This window comes from Channa argus, chromosome 13, assembly GCF_033026475.1.
Source record: "Channa argus isolate prfri chromosome 13, Channa argus male v1.0, whole genome shotgun sequence".
Classification (NCBI taxonomy): Eukaryota; Metazoa; Chordata; class Actinopteri; order Anabantiformes; family Channidae; genus Channa; species Channa argus.
Genome location: NC_090209.1, coordinates 1,029,056 through 1,055,764, shown reverse-complemented (window position 1 = coordinate 1,055,764; position 26,709 = coordinate 1,029,056). Strand labels below are relative to the sequence as shown.

Genomic DNA, 26,709 nt, shown 5'->3' with positions numbered 1-26,709 from the left:
TTCAATAAGTTAAATTCCAGGTTCAGTATGTATGAATAAATGTATAATCCAGGTATATGTAGTGTAGTGTATAAAAGCAGATAATAAAGACAGTTTTAACATTAAAACGCCATTAAAACGCCTGACTCTATGTCATCTTTTACGATGTGTAGGCCACAACAAAAAAAATTATCATAGATATAAAGTTTTATTATAGAGAACTCCAGCTTGGGTCGACTGCGAAACCGCGCATGCGCCCTGTTGCCTCCGTCCGCCAGGGCGGTGATCTCTCTCTCTCTCTCTCTCTCTCTCTCTCTCTCTCACTCACTCACACACACACAAACACACATTCTTTGTGTAGATCTCTCTATCGCTCTCTCTCTCTCTGGGAAAAACCCGAGCAGGAGGAGAGCAGCAGAAGGGGGAGGAGGAGGAGGACTCCTTCTTCTTCCGATACGGCAACGGCGGGAGGATATATAGAAAAATAAATAAATAAATTAAAAATCCACTTACCGAACCACAGGTGCGGAGCGGCAGAGGAAGGAGAAAAAACGCACGCGGATGTGCTTCCGAAAGCGCAGCGAATACCGCCCTCCAGACCTTATTAATGCCAAGATTGTGAGTATCAGATCGGCTGCAGGAACGGGCTTGAACACGGGGAGGGGAGGGGAGGGGAGGGGAGGGGAGGGGAGGGGTGTGGTGTGGTGGGGTGGGGTGGTGGTTTCAGTTTAATTTCCCTTTCCCAGGTCTCCAGTCAGCGGTGGGGCCAGTTCTCGCTCCGCGGCGTTGAGGAAAAAGGTCGGTCCCTGTGAGTCCCTCCCTCCCCTCCCTCCTTTCCTTCTGTCCTGTCTTATTACCTTAATTCCTTACCGAGAACGGTCGGCAGACAGTCTTCGGGGGGAGTCAAGAGGAGGTGAAGCACTCCAGCGAACCGGTGTCTTGTCTCCTTTCCGTTCCTTTCCCTTTCTTTGAAGCGGTTTTTGCAATGACACGTTACCGGCAAGGCTGTTGCAATTGAGCGCTCTGGTTTTAGCTGGTGTTTCCCCCTCGTAACAAAACTAGACGTGCAAAAACACTAACAGCATATTTATTTAAAACGAAGAAAGGGGAGAAAAGTGCTTGATACTTTATTGTCGTTTTCTGTCTTTCTTTAGTTCTTTTTTCAGTTGTCATGTCAAACTCTTGAGTTTGGAGAAAAGAACAGTGAAAGTTGTGGAGCAGTCAATGGGTTCAGTTGTAACACAGGTCAGTTGTGGAGGCTCAGGTCAAATGAGTGAGACATTGTTTTCATTTGGCTTTGTACCAAACTTTATTGATTTAAATTGAGTCTTTGAGTTGGTTTGTGGCAGCACAATAAGGCTTTCTCCAGTATCATTTACCCTTACTTTAAAGTTGCAAAGCTGAAAAAACCCTTTCTAAGCTAGCTAGCTCTTTTGGTAAACTAATTTGAAAGTCTGCTTTGGAAATATGACAATGCAGAGAGTGGGAAGTGTAGCTTGCTGTCACCGGTTGAAGGATTTGGATGTGGTAACTGTTCAGTTGGGGATTTTGTTGGCTTGCTAGCCAGTGCTGTCCAGCTTTTAACATAGGATTATGGGAGACTGATGGGGGGACCTTAAACCTTCTAGGAGGTTATGGAGGCATGACCCCCTATAAGAAAATGTACATTTTAAAGCTCAGTACATAATTTTAAAGCATTAAGAAGCTAGACCTTTAAAATTGTAGGTGACATTTATGACAAACTGCTCTTTTAACAAATATGCTTTAATAAAAATATAAACAGTCTATATGCTTTGATAATTTATTTTTAGCTCTCCCTGCTTTGATACAACTTTCCTCTTTACACGCCGCCCCTCTCTGCGCGGGCCTTCAGGTAGTTGTAGTTATCAAATTTACATAAATAGGAGCATTATTAAACTTAATGATAGAGAAGAAATCATTGCTCTTCTCTCAAACGTCACTAGGGCCAGCGTGTTTCACAATTATTTTACAACCAAATATTTCTGCACTGCTCCATTTGCTGTTCAGTGAGTCGTTGTCATTGGAGGCTTCCACGTTGCCTCTTTACATTAAGATGTATGAGTTGCACAGTGGAACGTTAAAGGCAAGTTCATGCTACAGTAGGGGATTTGGACACGTTTCACCCATGCGCACTACAAAACATAATGGCAACTATGGAGAGCAAGAATAGCATCCTTGCTGTATTTCACTGAACAACATTGTGAAAAGAATAAAGCAGTGTGTGTGTCCTCTTACAAGAACAGAGTAAAGATCGTTGAAACAAAAAGTGCACATGTTTGATGGAGGAAAGAAACATTGAGCATACCTGTCTGGCACATGCACACTTGGTGGCAATGCAGAATAGTCCTCATGTACACATTTTCGTATTTAATTTAACGAGCCAACCCTGAACCTTCAGATGTGGGAGGTGACAATATGTTTGTCACTGATACTGTATTGGAAAGTATGAACTAGTGCCCTAAGGGTGCTGACTCATTAACAAAAGAATCGCATGTTGGTTGGAGTAATGACTTTTTGTCTACTTCCTCAGTTTTTCCTGGGAAGTAGCTAGTCAATATACAGAATTCAATAGCTTTGTGACATATCAATGCATTAGCGCATGCAGTAGGGATGGACACAAGTTTTTCTGTTGTATACCCTGACCCTTGCTAATTGAATGCATGAAATTTACGTCACATGTACCATTCTAGACACAGAAAGCATGAATTGGCTTTTATGTAACTAATCACTGGCTGAATTATCAGTTTTCAAGATAAAAAGACAAAATATTTGGTTTGATTTTTATCTTGTTTTTACAGTGCGTCTGTTTTTACAATCTTTCACAAGAGAAATTTTTTAGATGTAATTTGAAGACGTTTTTGGAATCCATGATACTGTCACAAGCTTTAAGCCAGTAGGTTGTGGCAGGATTCCGATGTAACTGTTTCGTTGGTGATTTTGCTTGCTTGCTAATCAATGCTGTACAGTGTTTTCCCCAGGACTTTGGGAGACTGTGGTGGGTGTACCTCAAACCCTCTAGGAGGTTATGGCGACATGGTCCCCTGTAAGAAAATGTACATTTTAAAGTTCAATGCATCATTAGGGTGCACTTTGTAGAGAATTAAGTAGCTGGAGCTTAAATTAAGAGGCAAAATTTATGACAAACTGTTTATTCTTACACAACTTTTGTGCCTTAGTAGTAATTTAAACAGTCTATATCCTTACATTGATTTTTAAGCAAAGAAAATTTGATGGCAAAACTCTCTGTGCCCAAAGTGAACATGGTGTTGTCGCAGGTTTCTTCAACAGACAATACATTTACAGTGGTTTCTGCTCTTCAGTCCCAAATTCTGACACGGTAAGTGTCTGCCCATGTTAAAGAGCTTAGAACATCTAACTACGTTGTGTTGCACACAGATAGACAGACATATTTAAATGCCCTTACAGCTGATATTTGGGACAGTTAAGACAAAAAATCTCTCTACTTTTCCTGCAGTGTCGCCATTTATGAGTTTGTAGTGACCTTGCTCTACTTGATGGTATGTTTATGTATAAACTGACACTGAAGTTCATAGGTACTACTCTCACAGCAGTCTAGTGGTAGTTCTTATCTCATGTAGAACAACCTTATTATAATATTTATGTTAGGATTTTAAGCATTCTGCTGTAATTTTTATTTGTGACCATAAACATTGTAGCCTCTCGTTGGGCACTTTTAAGAGGAAGAGACACAAGAAAAGCAGAAATGAATATTGCATTAGTTTGAGCAGTAATGGTATAATATAACTGATCCCTCCCTTTCTTTCTTTTTCATCCCTTCAGATATGTAGAGAAATCCTTTTCATGAGTCATAGTGCACAGCGATGAGTGAAGTTATTACACAGGAACGTGCTGTTGAAATCAGAAATAAAGGTGGAAGGAAGTGTCAGACTTGTCAGTTTTTGAAAGTACATCTCTTTGCAATTCTACTCTGTATGTAGTTTGGTGTCCCCAAGCATGTGGAACTGCCAACCAATAAATGGCAGCATCCTTCTACTTTTTACACCTATATAAATTCACTAGCCACTACATTAGGTACAGCTCTAAAAACTAATGTAATCCAATACAGCTGTTGTGCCATGAGTTGTACTTAGGTCATAATTTCTTTGTTTTTAAGTTGACAGTGTAAGTTATCACTGATACTAGTGTGCAATATTAAGAGATGGTTGTAATGTTTTGGCCACCCAATTTAAAATGAATGAATGGGGCCAAAACTTTAAATGGTCTGCACTTATATAGTACTTTTCTACCTCAAAGCGCTTAACGCTGCTTATTATTCACCCACACACACACCGGTGGGGGAGCTGCTGTGCAGTTGGCCAACGCTCACCGGGAGCATCTAAGTTGGGGTTCAGTGTCTTGCTTCAGGGACATTTCGACATGTGACCGGAGGAGCCGGGGATTGAACCAATAATTCTGAGATTGGTGGATAACCGCTCTACCCTCGCCCCAGAACTATGTCTTTACAGAATGCGCTTCAGAATGACTCCACCACCGACTTCGACCTCAATTATAAGTACATAGTAGAATATATATATATATATATATATATATATGTGTGTGTGTGTGTGTGTATAGATATATTCTATATATATATAGATAGATAGATAGATATGGTATTCAGATGACGTAGCCAGTTAAAACAAAACAAAACAAAACAAAAAACTTGGAAGAGAAGTGAGATTCTGTGGTTCACTGGTATAAAATCTTTGCTGTAACATGACTCCAGGAGGAAATTAGCAGCATCAAAGACATTTAGTGTGAAAATGTCTTCAGAAATCACCTCCTCCAATACGTCATTTATTTGGGGATTTTCACAAAATTACCATAGAACCCACAATCAACTTTCCGAAAAAATAGGTTTATGGCTAATGTTGGGGTCCCACCCCTGAAGATAACAAACAAGCCACCTCTTAGATAATAACTTGTGCAACAACAGGAATCTAAACGTTTTTTCTTCTTCTTACCAGTTGGTACACACTTCCTCTTCCTGTGTCTTTCTTCACCGTGTCTGTTGCTTGCTTCCTCATTTTTTAAAAGTTGGTCATCTTCTTTCCTGCATTTCTATCATCTCTCTTCTCTTACTCTTTTTCTCTCTGTCTGTTAGTTGTTGTGGTCTTGGTGTCTCCATTATTATCTTGTGCTGTGTGGTGGTTTTATTGGCCATTGTGTTTAAGTTTGATGAGTTCAGCCTTCAAAAGCTCCACAAAAAACTAACTTCCCCATGTAGTCATTGATGCAAGATGGAAATTTTAGATCTTAATTTCAAGTATTTGTCCAGGAAAAGCATTATTTTTAGTTTGAGCACCACATTTTTATGGATATTCAGTGGGATTTTAAAAGGATCCCATCAAAAGGCTGTAGAGATTTATCAGCCTATGTATTTTTATGAATTGGACGAAATTAATGAAAAGACACCAAAAATTTGGGATGGAAGTAAAATGCTCTTTCTGTGTTTGGAGACAGTTTAAACACACACCAAAGGGCTTTATCAGAGGAATAAATACATTTTTGAATCATCTGATGATAATTTTCTCAGTTTACATTTCAAGTTCAAATAAAGTTTCACTTTATTTGCATACAAAGTTTATTTTTTCTGATATGTTTGACTCATTCACTTTTACAGCCCTCTGTTAACCCCCACTCGAGCATGATATCCTGTCCCTGAACTAGCTCTCAGATCTCTCATCTCTCTCTCGCTCACTTTCTCTTCCGCCCTGATCTCTGGTCATTAAACCCAGGTGTTTTTTACTTTTGGATCATGGCCCACCACTCACATACATTCACTCTCTCCCTATAGTTTTCTTTACCTTAGCTCTAACTCATGATCACCTTGCCCTTACTAGACAGCTTTCATAGTTTTCAGATGCAGTCTAATACAAAAGATAAATCAGCTAATAAATATGTTTAATCATTGTATTGTTTTATTATTGTGCTAGTAATTCCTCAAAAAGCAACAGAATATGCAGTTTTTAATGACTATTGTATTTTAAAAATGAGTTAACCCCATGTCAAGCTTCTTCAGTACTTAGCAGCGCACCCTTCTGCTGTTATCCCCTGCTGCAAATGTAGTGCATAGCCAGACTCCAGCTTCTGGCAGTGTTCCTTAGGAATTTTAGCCAAACCCTTATGGGCAGTGGCCTCCAGTTCACTAATACTCTTGGGTTTGCTTAATGCAACCGTCTAGTTCAAATCCCACCAAAGATTTTCTATGGGGTTTAAGTCCTGTGATTGTCACTCTTGAGTCTTCCAGGGATTCTTCTGCAAGCTTTGATGCACTTGGAAATATTGTCCTGTTGGAAGGTCCAGTGATGCTCAAGCATGACATTTTCTCCCAGGATGTCCTACTACTCGAATGAATCCATCTTGCCTTTCACATGTTGCAGATTTCCAGTCCCAGAGGAAGCAAACCAGCCATAGAGCATCACTGAACCACCCCCTTGCTTCACTGAAGGCAGGGTGTTCTTTTGAGCGCATGCTTTATTCTTCCCCCAGACATACTGCTGATCCATAGGTCCAAAAAGTTGCAGTTTTAGTTTTATCACTCCACACAACAGAATTCCAAAAGGTGTGGCTTATTAATATGATTTTGAGCATATTTCTTTTCAACCTTTCTTGTGCTCTTGGGTTAGTAGAGTTGTACTTCTTCGAGTTCTGGCATGGAAACCCTTAGCATTTAGTATGCACTTTACCATGACCTGAACTGAAACCTCACTGTCTGTTGCCACCAAGTCTTGCTAAAGGTCTGTTGCTGTCACTTGAGTGTTTTTCTCCACCTGCCTCCTCAGAAAACTTTTTACCATCGTTGACATCCTCAGCCGCTGTTCCTTTTCTGGCCATGTCAAAGTAGTGTAGCCACTGTTCATTTACCTTTAACCTTGTGAAGCTTGCTTAAAATAGTGTCTGTGGAAACATTCAGTACCCTCACTATATTTTTGTATCCCTTTCTTCTTTAATGAAAGGCAAAAATCTCCCAACTCTTTTGAAATTAGTTTTGACTTTGACTATATTTCTAACATGCAGTCAAACATGACACTCAACAAACCTCAGATCAGGTCTTTAATGTGTTGTATCTCAAGCACACCTTCTGCACCTAATGAAGCCCTTAAGTGCTTGTGTCAGGTGTGCTTGAGCCAAAACCAGATTTGCAAATGTGTGCTCTTATTAGAGATTCTGTTCAAGGGGTTGAATAATACTACTTACCTTCATTTCACTCTGTAGGCTCTATAGTTCACGTTTTCATTGCCTTTACATCCATGATTTTTCTGTCAAACTCAAAGTCCCTGGTTGCTGCCATATTTGTTTTGGCAAAAGAACACATAAGAATTTCCTGCTCTCATTGTTGCCCCCCAGTTTACTCAGTCATCAAGTAGAAATCTGTGATAGTTGGTGGAAACAGTCTTAATGTGTGAACTACCTTTACTTGTCTTTGGTGTGTTCCCAGCCTTAGTTGTGTTGAGCTATTTAAAATTGTTCTTGTTTGATTTGTTTATTGCAAACACCTGAAAGTTTATAAATTTTGCCAATACACATATTTGCAATGAGGGTTGAATAATTTTAATTTCAACTGTATGCACAATAACATAAAACCGAGATTGTTGTAACACTAGAATTAAAGGACGAACTAACCAAAAGTCAATCAATCAATCAATCAACAACATCATCACAGAATTTTAAAATGAGACCGATGAGGAGTGTTGTAATGTGGATTGGTCATATCGTGGCCACCCCTTGATTCACATCCGGCTTATCCTTTGTCAGCATTAGTACTGATAGTGTATTCAGTGGATTTTAATATTAAAGAGAAACAACCTAATTATGACCAGTGATCATTTTGTTAATATAGTTTTTTTTAAGACCAAATAAAAAATCATTTTCATATTAATATTACAGTTTAACAGCACAGTTTTTAAACTGCAAGCTCACATTTTATTTGCAATTTAAGTTTTTTTTATTGCTTAGCATAAATCAAAACACCACTTGAAATTTTTATGGGCGAAAAGAAAAACATGATGCCCCTCGACATAGTCACCAATGCAGCATTTTTACTTTTTTTGACCAGTGATGAGTCCAGTCTTTGCATCTTTGTGTCCACTGGGCTGCAGGCAGGTGTGGTCAGTGGAAAAAGAATTCTATCATTCTGTAAAAACAGAAGTGTTTTTATTACTGTAGGGGTTACTGTATTACTGTAGACAGATTTTATCTGTTGGCTCAGCACAGCACTAGAATTCATTCAGAATTTACTCCCCAAATGGTTGAGCTTATCTTGGCTATTTTTGAAAGCGTTTCTCTTTTTAAAACAATTCAAACGTCTCCTTAAGGTCTGCCTCTGGTTGTCACTGCTGACAACTACATGTCCTATTGCTAATGAGCTCTCTTCATTAATTAAATGGAGAAGGTGGCGTCATTTAAAAGAAGACAATTTGTATGTTGTAGCAGTGTAGTGTCTGTGAGAAGAGTTGTTTTCAGGGTTTATATAGTAATCTTGCAAAACTGGTTTTCTTCCACCTGCTCTCTCCTGTCCCTGCCATCTTCTTCTTATAATGGGCAGGGATAAATCCATTCTGCCAGTAAAATAATCATCTTTGAAATGTATCCTTTCTAATTTAGTCTTTTGAGATCTTCAAAATCCTCCAATTTGTCTTTCTGGAGTCTCTATTGTTGTTTTCCACGTAGATTTTCTAGTTCTTCCAGATGACTATGTCCATTTCTATCGTCATGCCTTTCTCTGTCTCTCCATTTTCAGCCTCTCAAAAATCCAGTTTAGAGAGCTGATCATACAATGACATAACAATGTCAGAAAGTCCAGTGGGGTGAGTCTTCCCTTCACTCAAGATGGGTACTGCAGAGACTGTAGCAGGACTTTTGCTCTCTGCCAACAGATTCCTGCTCCATCTATGACTTTATGATCGTGAAAGAACTCGTAGTTAAAGAAATCCATTCCTCTGGTGGAACAATTGTAAATGGTCTGTACTTAGATAGCCCTTTTCTACTCAAAGCCCTTTGGACTGCTTCTTATTTACCCATTCGCAATCACACACTCCCACACACCATTGGGAGAGCGTCAGGAGCAACTTGGGGTTGGGGTTCAGTGTCTTACTCAAGGACTGTTAAATGCTCAGTGTGAGAGGATCTTGGTTGGTTGGTTGGTTCTTGGGAGAAAAAGTTCATCTTCGAACAGCTGAGTTTTAGAAATGTGTGCCTCCATGAGTTAGGTTTGTCACTCTTGTGTTTGCCATCACTGCTCTTCAGTAAGTCATTCCTGTGTATTTCTCAGGTGTATTTCTCAGGTGTGTTCACTCGATGGGGTTGGGAAATGAACTGACACTCAGAAAAACCAACCTCTATGAGGTGAGTCACTGTAGTATGGCACTTTTCTGTTGCATTCTCTTTTTTTTATTGCAAGTGTGTAGGACAATCAATGATTCCCCACAATACACAGATAACTTCGATGATGTGAGGACATTGGTTGATAAAATGCTTTCCATAGCCACATCACCCAGACCCAAAAAACACTAACCATAATCCAACATCTTAAAGGCTGAATTCACAAATTTTCAACTTTCTTTCTACGGTTTTAATTTAGACATCACCCGGAGGAGGTTTTTATCTTTAGAACTTAAGATAATGTCATCCGGGGTAGTTCTGGAAAAGCAGGTTGACTATGATCAAAATCTTCATAGTATGAGCAACAACATGACATGATCTGAACTGAAGGTTCCTCCAAGTAATGTCCTCTGGAGGCCTTTTTCTGCTTAAAGTAGTGAGATATTTTGAAATAGGAAAGTCAAAGGATGGTTTAATGGCATTAATGTACATGTACTACCTAAACTAGAACAAAAAGAAGCAAGTTTAAAATCAGTGAAGGCTCCCTTCAAACGTGTAGCTCTTCATTCCGGTGAAAGATTGTTGAGATTTGAACTCATTAGCCAAATAAATACTCCCCTCTCTGCAGGGCCTCTTTTATAACTACACCCCCTAAAGTTCATGCACATTTATTGCACGTCACCAATACCACCTGCTGATGAGTTAAGGAGAGGAGGGAACTTTTTAAAAATTGCACTTAAAAACAGGTTTGTCCATAAAACATGCATTAATTCTCTTTTACTTAAGTTTTGGAAATATACAACAAATCATTTAGATAAAAGGATCTTTATGGTGGTGGGCGGCTGCCTGGTGCACACACACTCACTGTGGCTTTTTTTCTCCTTGTGTGTGTTTGTGTGTCTGTGTATGGGTATGTTGTTGATGTTGTTATGGATAAATGTACATTCACCTGGGATTGTTTGTGCATTTCATGGTTGCTATGCGGTGAGTTTGATCTGTGTGCTTTCTGTGTTTGTGTATTGTGGTTTTGGGTCATGACTGCATGCTCTGGTGGGATTTCACATTTTACATTTGATTGGTTTTTTTTGTGATGCATTTGTATTGTACCGTCTGCTTTGGTGTGGCATATTTGGGCGACTGTATGTTTGCACATACATCTGTGCATTCCCGTGTGTATGTGTGTGTGTGCCTGCGTGTGTTTGTGTTTATAAAGGAGAGGTCCGAGGACGAAAGGGGGATGACATGCATGTGTCCGGCCTGCTAACATCGCTGACGACACGCACACTAACCGACTGCCTGCCCACACAACATGACGGATGTACTGGTAAACCAACTGCGCCTCTTTTACTCTGTTTACTAATTGCTGTTTTCTCTCTTCGAATTGTTTTTTTTTTTCTTTTTTTCTTTTTTGCTGTCAGAGAAATGCGGTCCTACCATATCTGCTATCACGAAGGCAAATGGAATAAATGAAAAAGAACAAAAATGTTGCCATCACTACCACGCTTTAGGATTCAGGAAGATGAGAAATTGCAATAAATCATACCTATTAGAGCAGCCTCTGGGAGAATATGAACATGATTTGAGTCAAAAAATTCTCGCAATAACTTGTAAGTCAGACTAAAATTAAAATGCAAGCTATAGTCATCTCTCAGGACTTGACTTTTTTCTCCCGTTTTGGTTTTCCATTAGGCAAAAGCTGGTTTCTTTTTAATTATCCCTCTGTCAAGTTTCCAAGAGAACTGTGGTTAAACCAAAAGGTGGCATGAAAATATAGCAGAACAGATTTGTTTAATTAAGTTTATTTATCAAACCTATATTGTTTCAAATGACAGTTAAAAGCTTAAAATATAGGTATTAAGCAGAAAAATCCTGTATCAGAATGTATCCTGTCTTTCTCTACTTGATCATTCTCCTAAGTTAATTTAATGTCCACATCTCTGTTATGGCTGACGATATAAAACTGCTGTATGCTTGTCTTTCTCATATTCACTTGTGATTTCTGGCTTTGCTTCTTTGTGTTTTTGTATTTTTTTAACTCTGTATCTGCCTCTCTTGTTTTCTTCTCTTGCTCTCCCAATTCCTTTCATTCATTCCACTTTTCATTTACTCTCACCCACCTACACTCTTCTTCTCCTGCTCTTTCTCGAGTTATTCTTGTCACCCCCCCCCAAATTCCTGTAATCCTGCAAATCTTTCCCTCTCTAATTTGTTATACTTGCCATCTCTCACTCTTTACCTGACATTCTTATCATCCTTCATTTTAATATTTCTGTATTCAAGGTTGCTATTAAGGGACCTGATTACATCTTATGCCATACTTTATATCTGTGTGTGTGGCTCATTTGAAAAGTAAGACACCAGGAAGCTGGTTTACCAGAGGCAGAGTTTGTTTTCAGTTTCGATGTCAGTGAAAGCAGTTTTTATTTCAGGTGGTCCATGTATACAATGAGACTCTGTGTTGTGTTTTCAAAGCCACAGACGTTCATGCATACGAACAGAAGTATGTAGAGTACACCCACATTCACACTGTTTACATGCACTTACTCTATCAGTATAGAAATCAGGTTATGCAGGAAATCCAGGAATGCAATTAAATGCACTTTAGTACTTGATTACAGTAAATCCACGATACATGCAGCAATGGTGAATATGAAATTTCTCCTCTCCTCTGGACTTATGTTAAGAGCATGGCTACAACAATTAAACATTGTTAGTGTTAACAAGTTTAACAGTGCAGCACTATCGGGGAAGGTCTTTGCTGATTATAAAACAGCACATGTAAAAAATACAATAAATACGTAAAAAACAATGCGTCATGCTTTGAAAACGTCAGTGTGGTCATTTGCTTATGACAGAGAAATCTATATTCTAGGGAAATCAGGTTCTGTAAATCCCCTACCCTGAATACATTAACAGGTTTCTGTTTTACATAACATTTAAAGAAGTCAGCCACTGCAGAAAGCTGATTTATCTAGATGACTAACTCCATAAATGTAAATGCAGTTGTATGAGCCAACGGCAGTTTTCTCTGTCTGCTCTGTTTTGTTTTTATTGTAGTCACTGTTTCTTGAAAGGTTAGGTAAATTAAGAGGCGTATGTGTAAGTGTACAGCTGGTGCCATCTATCACATCCCATAACTGCCTTTAACTTTAAAGTTTTTGACTTTGAAGTTATCTACAAGGTACAACTGTTGGAGCTACTAGGTACAGCTATTGGAGCTAAGGGGCAAATGTGGATTTGGGCAGTTTTTTTAGAACTAAAACAGCGGAGAGCAACAAGGTGGTAGTGGAAAGTTGAGTGTGTAGCTCTGATTTAATTTGTGAAACTTGTTTTCACTTGGAATTACTTTGTTATAAGCTCAGTTGTGGTCATTAAATTCCATAAATCTACAGTGTTTGTCATAAAACGACCTCTGGAGTGGATAATTGCTAGATTACTGGACATGAGTAAGCCTGCTTCAATATTAGTAAGAAACTATCTCTACTTGGACTAAACATGTGTAGCATCTTCAGCTTCAAAAGTATGCCTTAAGGTCAAATTAAAAAGGGCAAGTTTATTAGTTAAGGCTGAGGCATTAAAGCAAAAACAAGCTCTACAAGAACAAGAAGTTCAAGGCAGAAAAGGAGATGCTTAACGCAAAAAAGGAATAATTGGAATTAAAAATTAGAGCAGAGACAGAACAATTGGAGGTGAATGCTGTTCTTGGTGCTAGTAATGCTCAGCTTAAGATCTTGCAGAAATATAAAGGTTCTTTGATGTCAGGTGGCTGAAAGAGCTAATCAAGTCCAATCAGATACAGGCAACAAGTTCCAGGGATAACATAACTGTTAGAACTGTTACCAATGCTGTTATACAGTGTGAAGAAGCAGGTGATGAGCCTAATATGAGGTATATCAGTGCTAAGCCCAGTGGGAATGCAAAGGCAGACAGAGGCCACTGTGATTCCCAAGCAAGTGATGTTAGCCAGCTTCCAGGTTCAGAACGTCGGCATTCTTCCCTCATGGTAATGCACCGCCATAATGACATTACCGAATTTCTGGTTAAACACCAAAGGTTGTCTAGTCGAGCTCCCCAAAATATTCCCAACTTTAGTGGAGATCCTCTAGACCAGTGGTCCCCAACCCTTCCGTTTTATGTATTATGAGTCTAAACGATTTTTTAGTTTGAAAAACTTTATTTTGAGAAATGACTTTCTCTCGGTTACATCTTGCGCCAAAATTGAACCCACTACCGAGCAAAATGAGTAAGAAACAGATGTCTTTGGAAAGTTTTTGCGAAGGGGAAAAGGCCCAGTAAAAGAAAAAAAGATGGTGCAGGATCACTTGTCTTAAAAGGAGTTCGAACGCTACTTCCCAACCACAAAAGACCCACGAACTGGCAAGGAATGGATCCCTGACCCATTTGTCAACAAACCAGGTGAATCTAGCATGTTTGTGCAAGAAGACGATCAGCTGCTGGAGATCGCAATTGACGGCGGCCTTAAAAGTATGTTTGAGACAGCAACTCTGCCGGAGTTCTGGACTAAAGTCATGGCAGAATACCCTGAGATCGCCACCACTGCACTGAAAACCCTGTTGCCATTTCCGACATCCTATCTGTGCAAAGCGGTGTTTTCTGTAGTGACAGCAACCAAAACAAAACAACAGAGTAGACTGGGAATAAGCAACACACTCCGGGTGTGGTCAAGGTTTCGCACATTTGTAGCTAATAGGGTGTCAGCGATGCAGCATAGCTTAACAGTCTCATAGTGGCACTATGTAAATTCTCAGCTTAATCATGCAGACAGTGCTTTAAGTGGATATTTAGACCTGAGTTCCTCACACAATTGGTAAAAAATGCCCAAAGATTCCAGAGCACCTGCAAGAGCTTGAAACAGCTGATGCTGAGGTGAAAATAATGTCACAGCGAATGCTCTTGCAGCTGAAGTAGATTATATAGATTAAGTGGCTGGCAACCAATGCCAGATCCTCCACTTAATAGAGTCTTACCTATTAAACCTAACCATCTATACCTCCAGAAATTTTCCAGAAAGAGGCTTTCTATGCATGCCATAGATAGAGACAAGTCCAGTATATGGCAGACCTCTTTTGGAAAAGTTGAATTAAGGAATATCTGCTTGAGCTACAAAGGACACTTGCAAACCGCAACTTTGTTCCTGCGGAAATTCTGTAAATTGTTGATGAGTTAGCACACCAAAGATCATGGGTGATAGGTAAATCATCCACAATTAAAGATGAACATGGTCTGGTCCGCCAGGTTCGTATTACGGCCAAGACCAATGAGTTTGATAGACCCATAACCAAGGGCTGTCTTCTCCAAGAATCAGAATGAGACAGTGGTAAAGACTGATTTCCAATGATGTGTCAAGTGCTGGTAACCTCTGAGACCTGAAGAAAGAAGAGGGAAGCCCATAGGAGACTGGTTGTCATGTTTATAGGTTATTGGATGTTTTTTGTTTTTTGTTCTTTGTGTATAAGTCATTTAGTAATTGTTTCTGATATTAAGTTCCCAATTGTTTTGATTAGATTTAGCTAGTTGAGGACCATCTGGGCTCAACTGTGGGACAAACACACAATCACAAAGATATTTCACAATTGCACCCGTCTATCCCCAACAACAAAAGTATATCTACCTTGATGTTTGCAGGGGCACAAAGTTATTGAATCCCCTGCTGCTGTACACAATGTTCTCAGTGAGACTCCAAAGAATAAAATGGTACCAAGCTTTTGGTCCCAAAACTATGTTGTCCAAGAGAAAAAGCCTTAAAACTGTTGTTCTTCTCTGTTAAGCCTTTGCTAAAAATGTTTTCTTTATTTCGGCTGCATATGAAAAGTAAACATCTCGACCAGCATCATTTTGAAATGGGCCAGCCTTCTGGATTAAAACAAGCCTCCATCTATGTTTCTGCGACACAGATTTGCCCTTCAGGGGACCTATAAACCAATCATAGCGCACTTTACAATGACAATTCTTGGGCCTACCAATGGTTGTGCATTCCATGTGATGATGAAACAATGTGCCATAGCCAATGAAATAATAGTTTCAAAGATGCATGGTTCGTTGACACCCTCTGAATGGCAGATGGGCCTATTTCACTAAGAATACGGGGCACGCACAACTGCAGGGCACATAACATTTAGTTTAGCACACAGGATCTCAGTTGATGTGAGAAGGTTTAAGCTACTAATGATGAGTTTATCTGGTTTTGTTGGTTTGTATTAAAAAATATGTTGTTTTGCAGCATCCATAAAGCCATTTGGTTACCTGGTTTAATTTTGAAAATCCAAATGGCCACTTTGGTGTTCGCTTGGCCTTAGCCTTATAAAAAACAACCCAGAGAGCTAATTTTCTGTAATTGTTTTCACATAATTTGGAAGATTTCTGGTCCATAAGTGTGCCTTTAAGTCCACTTTGTTGTTTGGTTCACCTGAGACAACTCCATTTGACTATTTTCAGTGAATAAAAACACAAAAACTTTAGGCGAGGTTTTTACCTCTGTGATTTTACTTCAGTATCACTCAACAAGATTCTGTCTTTTTATTATAAAAATAAAAATTCTCTCCTTTCCAATGACTGCAAACTCATTAGTACAGCCATTGCTCTTTAGGAATTACAACCATTTTATTTTGGGTATGCTTTTTTCGGCCTTTATTGTGCACAAAAGAGGGGCTGAAAGTTAAGGTTAGAGAAAAATTAGGGCCCAGGTATGTATGAGCCAGTGGGAGTTTTCTGTGTTTCTTCTGTTTTTTTTTTTTTTTTCCTGTGGTGAAAGGATGAAACTGTAAATTAAAAATCGTATGTATAAGCATGCTGATAATGTCATCATTTACATCACATAACTGCCTTTGAAGTGTTTGCCTAGTCAGTTGTGCAACAACGCTTTGTTTATAGGCATTGGAGCTACCAGATACAGCTATTGAAGCTACTAGGTAGAGCTACTGGAGCTAAGGGACGGATGTGGATTTGGACAGTTTTTTGAGCTAATGGAGGGGAGAGCAACAAGGTGGTTGTGGACGCTGTGGGGTTGGACAGTTCCATACCATTTTTTGTGGAATTACTTTGTTATTAACTCCATTGTGGAAAGTGGAATTCATTAAATGTTTACCGTTTGTCATACAACGACGTCTGTAGTGGATAATTGTTGGACCACCAGACACGAGTAATCCTGCCTCTACAGCAATCAGTGCTCCCCTGTTATAATTGGTTTGTAGGGACAGCAGGATGTCTGTTGTCAGTGGACAATTCCAGTTAATCAAGACAAGCCTGGAACAAAACTCACATTTATTTTTTCCTATATATAAAAAGTATTACATTTGTTAAAGTTAGAGCACTGCTATAGCTGAGATGAGCCTGAAATTCAGTTAAACCAATTAACACCTGCGTTACAACAAAAGTCCAATGAAAATCGAAGATGTAAATTTCTGCACACAAATTTTTACTGCTGCTAGGGAACTGAACACACTTGAATAATTATCCCATGCAGTAAATAGATATGTAAAGTAAAACAAAATGTGCAGGGTGTGTTCTAGAAGTAAGAAAATTAACATGCGACTGATATTTTTAACATCCCTAACATCAACCTCTAAAGTTACGAACAGAAGAGACAAGCCCATGAGCAAACGCACAGCTTCAGCGAGCTCAGACATGTCTGTAGTAACATCAGGACAGGGACTAAATGCTGTAGAAGTTTTCAGAAAGCACAGATTACAGCATGAAGTTTAAATAATAACTTTAAATAATGACTAAATCATGTTACAATTACATACAGTATATACTTGATGTTTACCTGTTTTATTTTGTTAGATCTGATCTAAGGCTAAGAACTAAATATCATAGATTAAATCTCTGAAACTTTCAGCTTTTAAATGCATCTCTTTTAGCGGTTGCAGATTTATCTTGGAATATGAACCTTAATTTTGAGCAACATGTTTTTTGTTTTTTTCTCAAAGAATGATAAGTAAAATGCTACATCATAGGAGATTACTTTAAGTTGCTGATGCTAATAGAACAGGGCTAGTCAGGACGTAATGTAATGGCTTTAGCTCTTTATTCAATCAGTTTAGATATACTGAAGTAACATATTTTTTACCAACAGCAAAGACAAAGTATTTTGAATTCCCTAATGTCCCATTTTGCTCATTTCAGTTTTTATAGAGCACACTTACAATGTGATCAATCAATCTGTGATACTGACCTCAATGTGTCTCATCTAACTAACAAAAGTATTTAAACAGGGGCATCCATGTAATTTTGGCAGAAATCAAGCTACTCACAGTGGTTCTACAGAAAGCTGACCTGTTTCCTTTTAATATCTGTCCTATTAAAGAAAAAGTAAATGGCAGCGTTTAGGTCTTTTGTGATGCATGAATCCCTCGAGCATTTACGCAGTTTGAGTGACACATAGTTAGATTTTTAAAGTTTGTTATTCTTTTTAAATAGAAACACTTTGACAAGTCCAAACTGGACTACAGGGATGCTAGGTTGAGGAAACAAGGAAAGCAAATCCTGGTTTTTAGCAGCTTTTCCCTTTAAGCCATCATGGCAGGAATCAACTCACACAGTCGTAATGGGTAGGGTTGGGTTTGTGCGTGTATGTGTGTGTGGGTGTATGTGTGTAGACATCATCTGATTCATCAAGTTTCAGAAAGAAACCAAGAAGCCCTGTGTGTCACAATACCTCTGACTCTGTTTCCTGCCTCTCTCTGTGTCTCTCTCTTTCCTTCTCTCTTTCTTTCTCCATCTTTTCCTGTTGCCTTGAACTGCCTTTTGTCTCTCTTCCTCTATACTGGAATGAAGGTGCGTTGATTGATGGAATCCTGGTAGCTACCAGCAAACCAGTGGGGGAATTAAAAGGAGCCATTTGCTCTTTTATTCAGTCGTCCACGTTCTTCCACTATTGATTCGTCTTGTCTCTGGTGAGCTTTGCTGCTGAAAGGTTTCTGTGTGCTGACAGTTTAATGTGCTGGTTATTGAACTGAGTTTGAATAGGGAACCGGATTTTGCGCACTTGTAAAAGTTGTGACTTTAAAGCTTAGACAGTACCAGTAGCAGTATTAAGTTACTGTTGAAGTAATGTTGTTTTGTTACTCAGATTTATATGATCTCTGTTGTCTCTCTGGTTTCAACACCCTGTTAGATAAACTAAAAATGCATCGTCATCAAGCTTTAAACTCAACCTTTTCTCAGTTCCTGAAAAGCCAACATCTTGGGGATATGTCGTTTTATGTGCTTTGGATAATTGACAACAAATATCCCTTATATTTAAAATTTTAGACACACTTTCTGTTTTTCAGGAAAACACTGGTTTTTCTTTACATTAACTGTTTAGTTGGATCTACATTAGTTGCCTTGGCAACAGCATCTACTCCTGGAATCCCTATATAAAAAAACTAATTAACATTCATTAGAATGTTGACACTTACATACATTAAATATTATAGAAATTTAAAAAGATTCAGTTATGTGGGGAATCCCACTAAGATCACCATATGTTTGGCCAGACAGAACAATTTACAAACAATATCACTATAAAATTGTTCCTTTACTCAACCGATTATCATAATGCACACCCACACTACTTAAACCACTCATATACATAACTAGAAATATAGGCCAGTAAACCTTCATATTCTCTCAGAGGAATAAGTGTCTCTGCAGCTGTTGCAGTACTGATGTGCATTGTGCCAGAAACCAGTGTTCCCCAGTTCAGTGTTAGTACGAAGAACTTTGCATACTGGTATGAGCTCTAAACTCAACTGAGGATGTTAAATCCGCACATTAAACAGTGTCCTGTGGGTTAAGAATAGTTGCAGCGGAATGAGAATATAAAGAATCTTAACGTAGATGGTTTGGTAGACCATATGTATTTTCTGTTGTTAAAGGAGAAACAAGTTTCAGTATAATATTTCAGTTTTATAATCATTTGCAATAATGGTTTCATGTTTTTTCTTTCCTGAAAGTTTAACATGCGTGTTTTGGAAATGGGTCCTATCCTTTAAGGATGCTTTGGTACCTTCAGGGATGGATTTTTCCAAATATGTTTTTGACAGTTTTGCTTCAAAATTCTTATTAAATATTAAAGGTGCTTGTTGAAGTCCTATTTATTGAAAAGCACTGGCAGCAGCGCAGAGAAATTTACTTAAAAGTTATTGAATGATGTTTTCCCGGCTAAGCAGAATTTTATCTTTTGGCTTGATTAATATTGTTGGAGAATTCTTATTCAGAGTAATTTTATTAAAACAAATACCTGAGCTGGTATTGCCCTTACACTTTGTGAGCAGCTTTGTTAATGCAAGAAATGATCAAGATGACATGTTTGTCGTATTTGCTTAAGATATTAAGGATATATCTAACATTTATGTGTAAAATCAATTACTCTGTTGCTTGATAAAATACTTAACACCAGAATTCTTACAGCCATCTTAAACATCTAAGCCCCACCTTAGTGCATTCGTTCTTATCAGCTCTATCTTACTGTAGTACCACTGAAGTTCATCCTTTGCCAACATTTTTCATAAACTCTGCTCATCACTTAGTCAACCACACAACAAACAAAGTGTGCACATGGTTCATTGTGTTGGATGGCTTGGTTTCCAGTGTGAGCAACATTATAACTACTAATAATGATATGGGACACATCATAAGTTGTAGAAACAATACATTGGTGGTGAAAGTACTGAAAAAGGAATGTAGAAAACTGTGTATACTTTCATGTCTCGATAGTCTTTGAATTGTGTTTATTTTCTTTTTGGACAGAAACTGCATTTAACATGTTTTCATAGATGTCCTGGAAGATCCTCTTTAAACAGACATGTAGTAGCTTGTGCTGTACAGCCTTATTGGTGAGTGGTTCTGTGTTTGTGTACTGTTACTTTGAATGCGCGTGCAATCAGTTGTAGCCTAAATGTACGTCTGGTCAGTTTGTGTGTGTTAGACAGGCTTGTCCGTATAAGGAGAGGACAAGAGATGAATTTGGGAGCTGATATGGTTTGTCAGCGCAGCCCTCTAGTAAGAAACCTTGAATCTGTCATTACAGAGTACAGTTAGGCTGGATTTATAGGCATACTTTCATTGTGTGTGTGTGTGTGTGTGTGTGTGTGTGTGTGTGACAGAGAGAGAAAGGGAGAGACTCAAAATAGTGTGTGTGACATTTTCAAAATGAACGGAGACAGATCAAGAGGAGAGTTGCATGCTGTACTAAGTGTGCATGTGTTTAACAGCGCATTAACAAAACTTCAGCATGTCAGGGCATGAGTTAGGAGAAACTTCTCTGTAAAGGATTTATTCTTTTTCCTGCTCTGGATCTGGGATCTGACTTGCTAGGGTTAGGGTTGGGTAAGTCCACCTGTGCTGTTTGTAAGAGTAATTAGAGGAGAAAAAAACTTGAATTACAACCAACCAGTAAACAATTTGTACAGTTAGCTCCTCTATGTATACTGACTTCCCATAACCTTTTAAACAGTAAAGGTAATACTAAACTTCTTAACTGGAAACAGTGGCAGCAGTAACACAAGGATGTGCAGCTGCAGCATTGGGCATTTGTCATTCACCTACTCATCTTGTAAGGCAGAGTGATATGACAAAATCATTCATTTTTAACTTTTTAAGCTACTTTTTGGTATTATCGGCTCTGCAGTTCTATACAGCTACAGCTTTACCTGAAGCTTTTGCCTCCATTTACCTCTATAGGCTTTACAGTACATTTGTTGTAGCCTCTCTAAACGGGACCTGATGTAACATTCTTCCCAATCTTTAATCACTGTGCTGAAGGGCATCATCAATTCAGATTCATGGATTAACTGATTTAAATATGAGTCTAGACAGAGATGCAAGGAAACTGTAGCTGTGGTGGTTTACAGAGGCACACAACCATGATGTGGTAATTCTAGATTTTGTCTCCAGTTCTTTTTAGCACAAATTTATGTTATGTGAGAACCTTCTTGTTTTTGTGGTTAAACCAACCCTATGTAGAGTATATAATATTGCATTATAATGAACTATGGAGCCTACAAGCAGGTGGACCAGGTACCTTATGATCCAAATTCATAGTGCTTATAACAACAGTAATCTGCCATTGAATGGCATGATAAGATCTGGCGCTTGTGTCTTGGTCACATTTGTGGTCCTAAATCTAATTCATATTTTGTCTCACAATGTCTCACTCTTCCTATTGTCATCAATCTGAGTTGGTTCTTCACAGTCTATTAAAACCAAACATTAAGGAGATCAAGCTGTGAAAGCAGAGATCAAGACATTTCAAATATGTTGGACATTGTTTAGAGAAACCACTGTTTACACCAAACTCGAAGTAAAATATTCAAGCAGGCAGTCTGTGAGGATGCTGTGTGACCTGGCTGTCACTTAAGTTTTGTTGTTGTCGCAAGTCTATGGCTCTCTTTTTATTTGCATGCGTGGCAGTTATGGATTTCATATAACGGCATCCATAACAAAGATTGATAAATGAATGTAAACTAGCAACAGAAAAAGTCAGATCTGACTAAAACTTTGGAATTGAGCGTTAGCATAGCCACTCCTATTCGTTTTTTTTATGCAGGTTTGACATGAAGCCACAGCTGTGCGACAAGCCTGATAAGAATCTCTCTTGTTTGATTGTCTTTCATGAAAATATTTGTGGACTATTTGTGGACTGTTGGTTGCACAAAACAAGGAATTTGAAGATTTTTGTCTTGGGGGCTCAACTTGAGAATGGACTTTTTTTTAACATTTTATAAAATAGACTTAAGTAATATTATAAAAATCATAAATTAGACCCCTAACTACAGTGTTTTTGCTTGGTGGGTTTGGGCTGCAGCACATTTCAGGTCACTTATTAGGTTTTAGTCAAGGTGTTTTCCCATGTGAAGGCATTTTTAAGTTTTATGACCTCACTCTGAACGCTCCTAAAGTTAGAATCACTGAGAACATGACAGGCAGGTAGTCTGATATAAGCAGCAGTCACTCCTGAGGAAGAAATGCCTTGAGAGGTTAAGAAGTATGATTACATTCTGGTTATGCACTGCATTCTGGTTAAATGCCTTAGTTCCACTGTATTATTGCAGAAGTCAAATGTGTTGGAAATGGGCAATTGAAAAAGTCTGTTGCAGGCCATAAAGAAATATCCTGGCTCTTGTAGGCAGCCATTTGTAAAACCCTGGTCTAGAGCAAAGATCTTGGCAATTTCTCTAGCGGTTGTTAAAGGATATTTTGTTTTGCTAAGTCATAACGTTACAATAATTTCATAACCTCTACTGAAGCCCTGGGAATTCAGCTGTTTCCTCATGTCTCCATCTTCACTCTGTTAGCTTTCAGTTTAGAGAACACAAACAACACAAACAGATTTTAAACAATATAGAGCTTTTTCATTGCCTCTCTTTTTTTGTCCACTCGTTTGTTATTTCATCTCTCTTTTGATTTGTCATTGTGACCCCCACCTCTTTCTCACACACACACATCTACTCACAGAGGACTGTTGGTGATCAGGTGGGGAGATTATGGAGCAATAATCTCTCAGATTAATACTTAAAATGAGTGCCTAATTACTTAAACCCTGCTGGCAGGCCCAGCTGTGTATGTGTATTTGTGTGTGTGTGTTTGTAGATGCATACACAGTACACAAAAGCCCCCCCATAACTCTCTCTGAATATAAATTTCATCTTGCTTAATTGGCATGGAATGCAAGTCCATCTGTGCTGCCAAAGCATGTAGAGATCGCAGACAAACAAGCTGAGCACAAAGTGATCACATTACAGAAAGGAACAGGATGTTTAATAGATAAAGCTGGAAACAACTTGTTGCATGAACTGTATTTCTTTGATGGTTTTATGCTAGCAACAGTATGCAGAAAGTAATCAACTTCTTGTTGGTTACGTTTTTTATGTAAATTTCATGGATAACCAAAACTTTATTCTCCTTCTAAGCTTTTGAAGGCTCGTCATTATAGGGTCTTTACATCTACTTTTTTCCTCTTCCACAGTTATACCAAGTAATTAATTATTTATGTAAAACACAGGACCGTGTTTGCACTTTTCTTTATTGATTCATTCTACAGTAATGTCCATTTTCCACGCAACAAATTTGTCAGTGCATCAAGAGTCATGTTTGGTTTTCCCCTATTACCATAAATGAAACAAACAGTATATGTTTCCTCTAAAGGTTTTCAAATATTTTGCAGTCTTCCTTTTATAAGTAGGTTTTTGATATTGGGAAAAAAAACACCAGATAGTGTCTATGGAGATTCTTAGTCATCCAGGTAATGGTTATTCTAAAGTGCTGTTTTATAGTAGGATTAAGAATGATAGCAGGATTTAAGATGTCTCATCCGAAAGGCATCTTCATTTTTAACTTACTGCTTTGGAGCTTCAAGTATTTAAGCTCTGTGGTGTCACTAACTTCAACGATTGTTGTCAACCATCATGTCTGTCTTGGGAGCAAACCATGTACATGTACATGTAAATGGCCTCCTTTCCTGCATTAATATTTTATTTGAAGGAGTTCCAGCAGAACCAGGCTCAGGGTGGACAGCCATCTGCCTTGATTGGTTTGGGTGAGGGAGAAAAGAGCAACAAAAGCAACAACAAAACATCGGGCAGGACGGTAGGACTAGCAGCTGCACACTGGAAAACACACAGCTCCAAAGCCATAGACACAGAGAGGGAGACAGATGAGGAGAAAGACAACTATGGGAGAAAAAAGACACAAAGTTAATGTCATACAGTCGTGACGAATAAAAGAGGGAAAAGAGGAGGAAAGGAGCTCAGTGAACAGGGGGGTGGGTCCCCCAGCAGTCTTAGCCTATAGCAACATAACTATAACTAACTATGAGCTTTATCAGAGAGGAAGGTTTAAAGCCTATATTTAAAAGTAGAGAGGGTGTCTGCTTCCCGAATCTGAAATGGGAGCTGGTTCCACAGGAGAGGAGCTTGATAGCTAAAGGCTCTGCCTCCCATTCTACCTTTGGAAATTCTAGGAACCACAAGTAGGCCTGCATTCTGAGATCGAAGTGGTCTACTGGGATGCCATGGTGCTATGAGGTCTTTTATATATGATGGAGCCTGAACATTCAGAGCTTTATGTGTAAGAAGCAGGGATTTAAATTATTCTAGATTTAATGGGAAGCCAGTGAAGAGAAGCTAATGAAGGACAAATATCTCTCTTTTCCAGTCAGCACTCTGGCTGCAGCATTTTGGATTAATTGCAACCTGAAAGTAGGGAATTACAGTAGTCCAACCTAGAGGTAACAAATGCATGGACCAGTTCTTCGGCATCACTTTGAGACAGTATGCTCATAAATTTGGCAATGTTTCTTGAGGTGGAAGAAGGCTGATTTAGAGAATTGTTTTATATGTGAGATAAAGGACAAATCCTGGTCAACAGTAACTAATAATAAATAATTCTGGGGGCCAGAGTTATGCCATCTAGAGTAACAGCATATTTCTGAGACTTTTGCACCCCAATTCTAAAACAATTACTGCAGTTTTGTCTGAGTTTAGAATTAGGAAATTGTAAGACATGCAGGCCTTGTAGGAATGCTTGAAGTTGATTGATTTTTTTTATTTTAAATTTTTTCATATGGTTCCATAGATGGATATAGCTGGGTGTGATAAGCGTAGGAATAGAAATTTATGTTGCCTAAAGGAGATATATAAAGGAACAGGTATAACACAGAGCCTTGTAGAACTTCATAACTAACTATTGTTAGTGATTCATCACTGACATGTACAAATTGGAATCTATCTGATAGATAATGTTTAAACCAACCTACTGCAGTTCCTTTAATGCCATTTTCATGTTTCAGTCTCTGTAATAAAATTATCTGATCAATAGTATCAAATGCATCACAAAGATCTGCATTTGATACCATTGAACAAGTTTACTAACAGAACAAGTATAGAAACTAGTCCATTATCTGAGGCCAAGAGAAGATAATTTCTGACTTTTACCAGTGCTGTTTCTGTACTATGATGAGCTCTAAATCCTGACTGAAAGTCGTCATACAAATTATTCCTGTAAAGGTGGTCAAATAATTGTTTTGCATCTACTTTTTCATGGATTTTACAAAAGGCTGACTTTGCAACAGGGTTTCCAGAAAAGGCTGAATTCTGTGTACAATGTAAATAAAAGTAGAATGCAATGATTTACAAATGTTTTAAAACCAATTTTTATTCTAAAATCGTATTTTTTTTTAAGTGATACGCTATTTGGAACAAAAAGATAAAGAATCGATGCCAGCTAGATCTACAAGTTGGGACACAGGTATATTTATCAATGTGTTGCATCATCTCTTTAACAACTCTGTTGCGACATAAGAACAATTGCTTGAGTTTTGAAAGCAATTTTTTCCCCATTCTTGCTTGAAATAGGATTTCAGCTGTTCAACAGTTGCACAAAATGTTTCTTGTGGGTGACAGGTCTGGACTGCTGGCAGGTCAGTTAGTACCCAGACTTTTACTTTTAAGCCATGATGTGATACATGTAAAATGGAGTTTACCATTATGTTACTACAGTAAGTAGGACCTTTCCTAAAAAAAGACATCTGGATGACAACACATTTATACATCCTTCAGCATTACCAGAGCCTTTACATGCACACCAACACATCACAGATGCTGGCATGTGAACTGTACACTGATAACAAGTCAGACGGTCTCTCTCCTCTTTAGTATGGAGGACCTGGCATTTATAATTTACAAAAAGTTCAAATTTTGACACGTCAGACCACACCACAGTTTTGCACTTCCAGTTTATTTTAAATCAACTCTGGCACAGTGAAAGTGAAAGTTTCTGGATGTTATTTATTAACAATTCTTACTTTACATATTGGAGTTTTTACTTACGTTGTAGATGAAGTAAGAAACTGTTGACTGACAGTGGCTTTAGGGTTTTCCTGAGCTTCAGAATTGTTTGTTTATTGCAATGCCACCTAAAGATTATGCTTATTTACTATTGCTTTTTAGTCTTGATCAATACCTTTTTTGACACTGTCCCAAGTTTAAAAAAAAAAAAGGTGTTTCTGGTATCAAATTAGAAATTGACAATTTTTTAAGGGAAATTTCAATTTCCTTTTAACATTTGGTATTCTTTTAATTGTACTTATTATTTAGAATCTAGAATATCTCCCAAATAGTTTGCAAATAACTGAATTCTCTTTTTTACTCCACAGGAAAATGTGTACATGAGAAATATACATAAGAAACTCTTTTCTTTCATAATATAAAGACTGTGCCCTTAGGCAAGGCACTTACAATCCAAACTGGCCTATCGAAACTTCTCATTTGTGTCATGAGAAAACAATATACGTGCTCTGTCAACCTCACAATAATAAATGAAGGTTAAAAAAATATTTACAGAGATGGGCTCAATACGACA

At 38.3% G+C, this 26,709-nt stretch overlaps 1 protein-coding gene across 10 annotated transcripts in view; it reads left to right on the top strand.

Annotated features, from left to right (window-relative positions):
• The first annotated feature begins 319 nt into the window (after positions 1-319).
• The window catches only part of rgs19 (regulator of G protein signaling 19), a 44,774-nt gene continuing 18,384 nt past the window's right edge, over positions 320-26,709 (top strand). Inside the window, exons 1-3 of one of the 10 annotated variants that reach the window (XM_067525954.1) lie at positions 320-597; positions 726-777; positions 9,296-9,369. In XM_067525954.1, coding sequence (XP_067382055.1) covers positions 541-597; positions 726-777; positions 9,296-9,369 — 183 coding nt within the window. In that variant the 5' untranslated portion in view covers positions 320-540. Of the gene's footprint in view, positions 598-725; positions 788-9,295; positions 9,370-10,558; positions 10,670-18,120; positions 18,142-26,709 lie in introns of those variants that run through there. The other 9 variants (XM_067525955.1, XM_067525961.1, XM_067525962.1 and 6 more) reach the window with 9 other exon arrangements.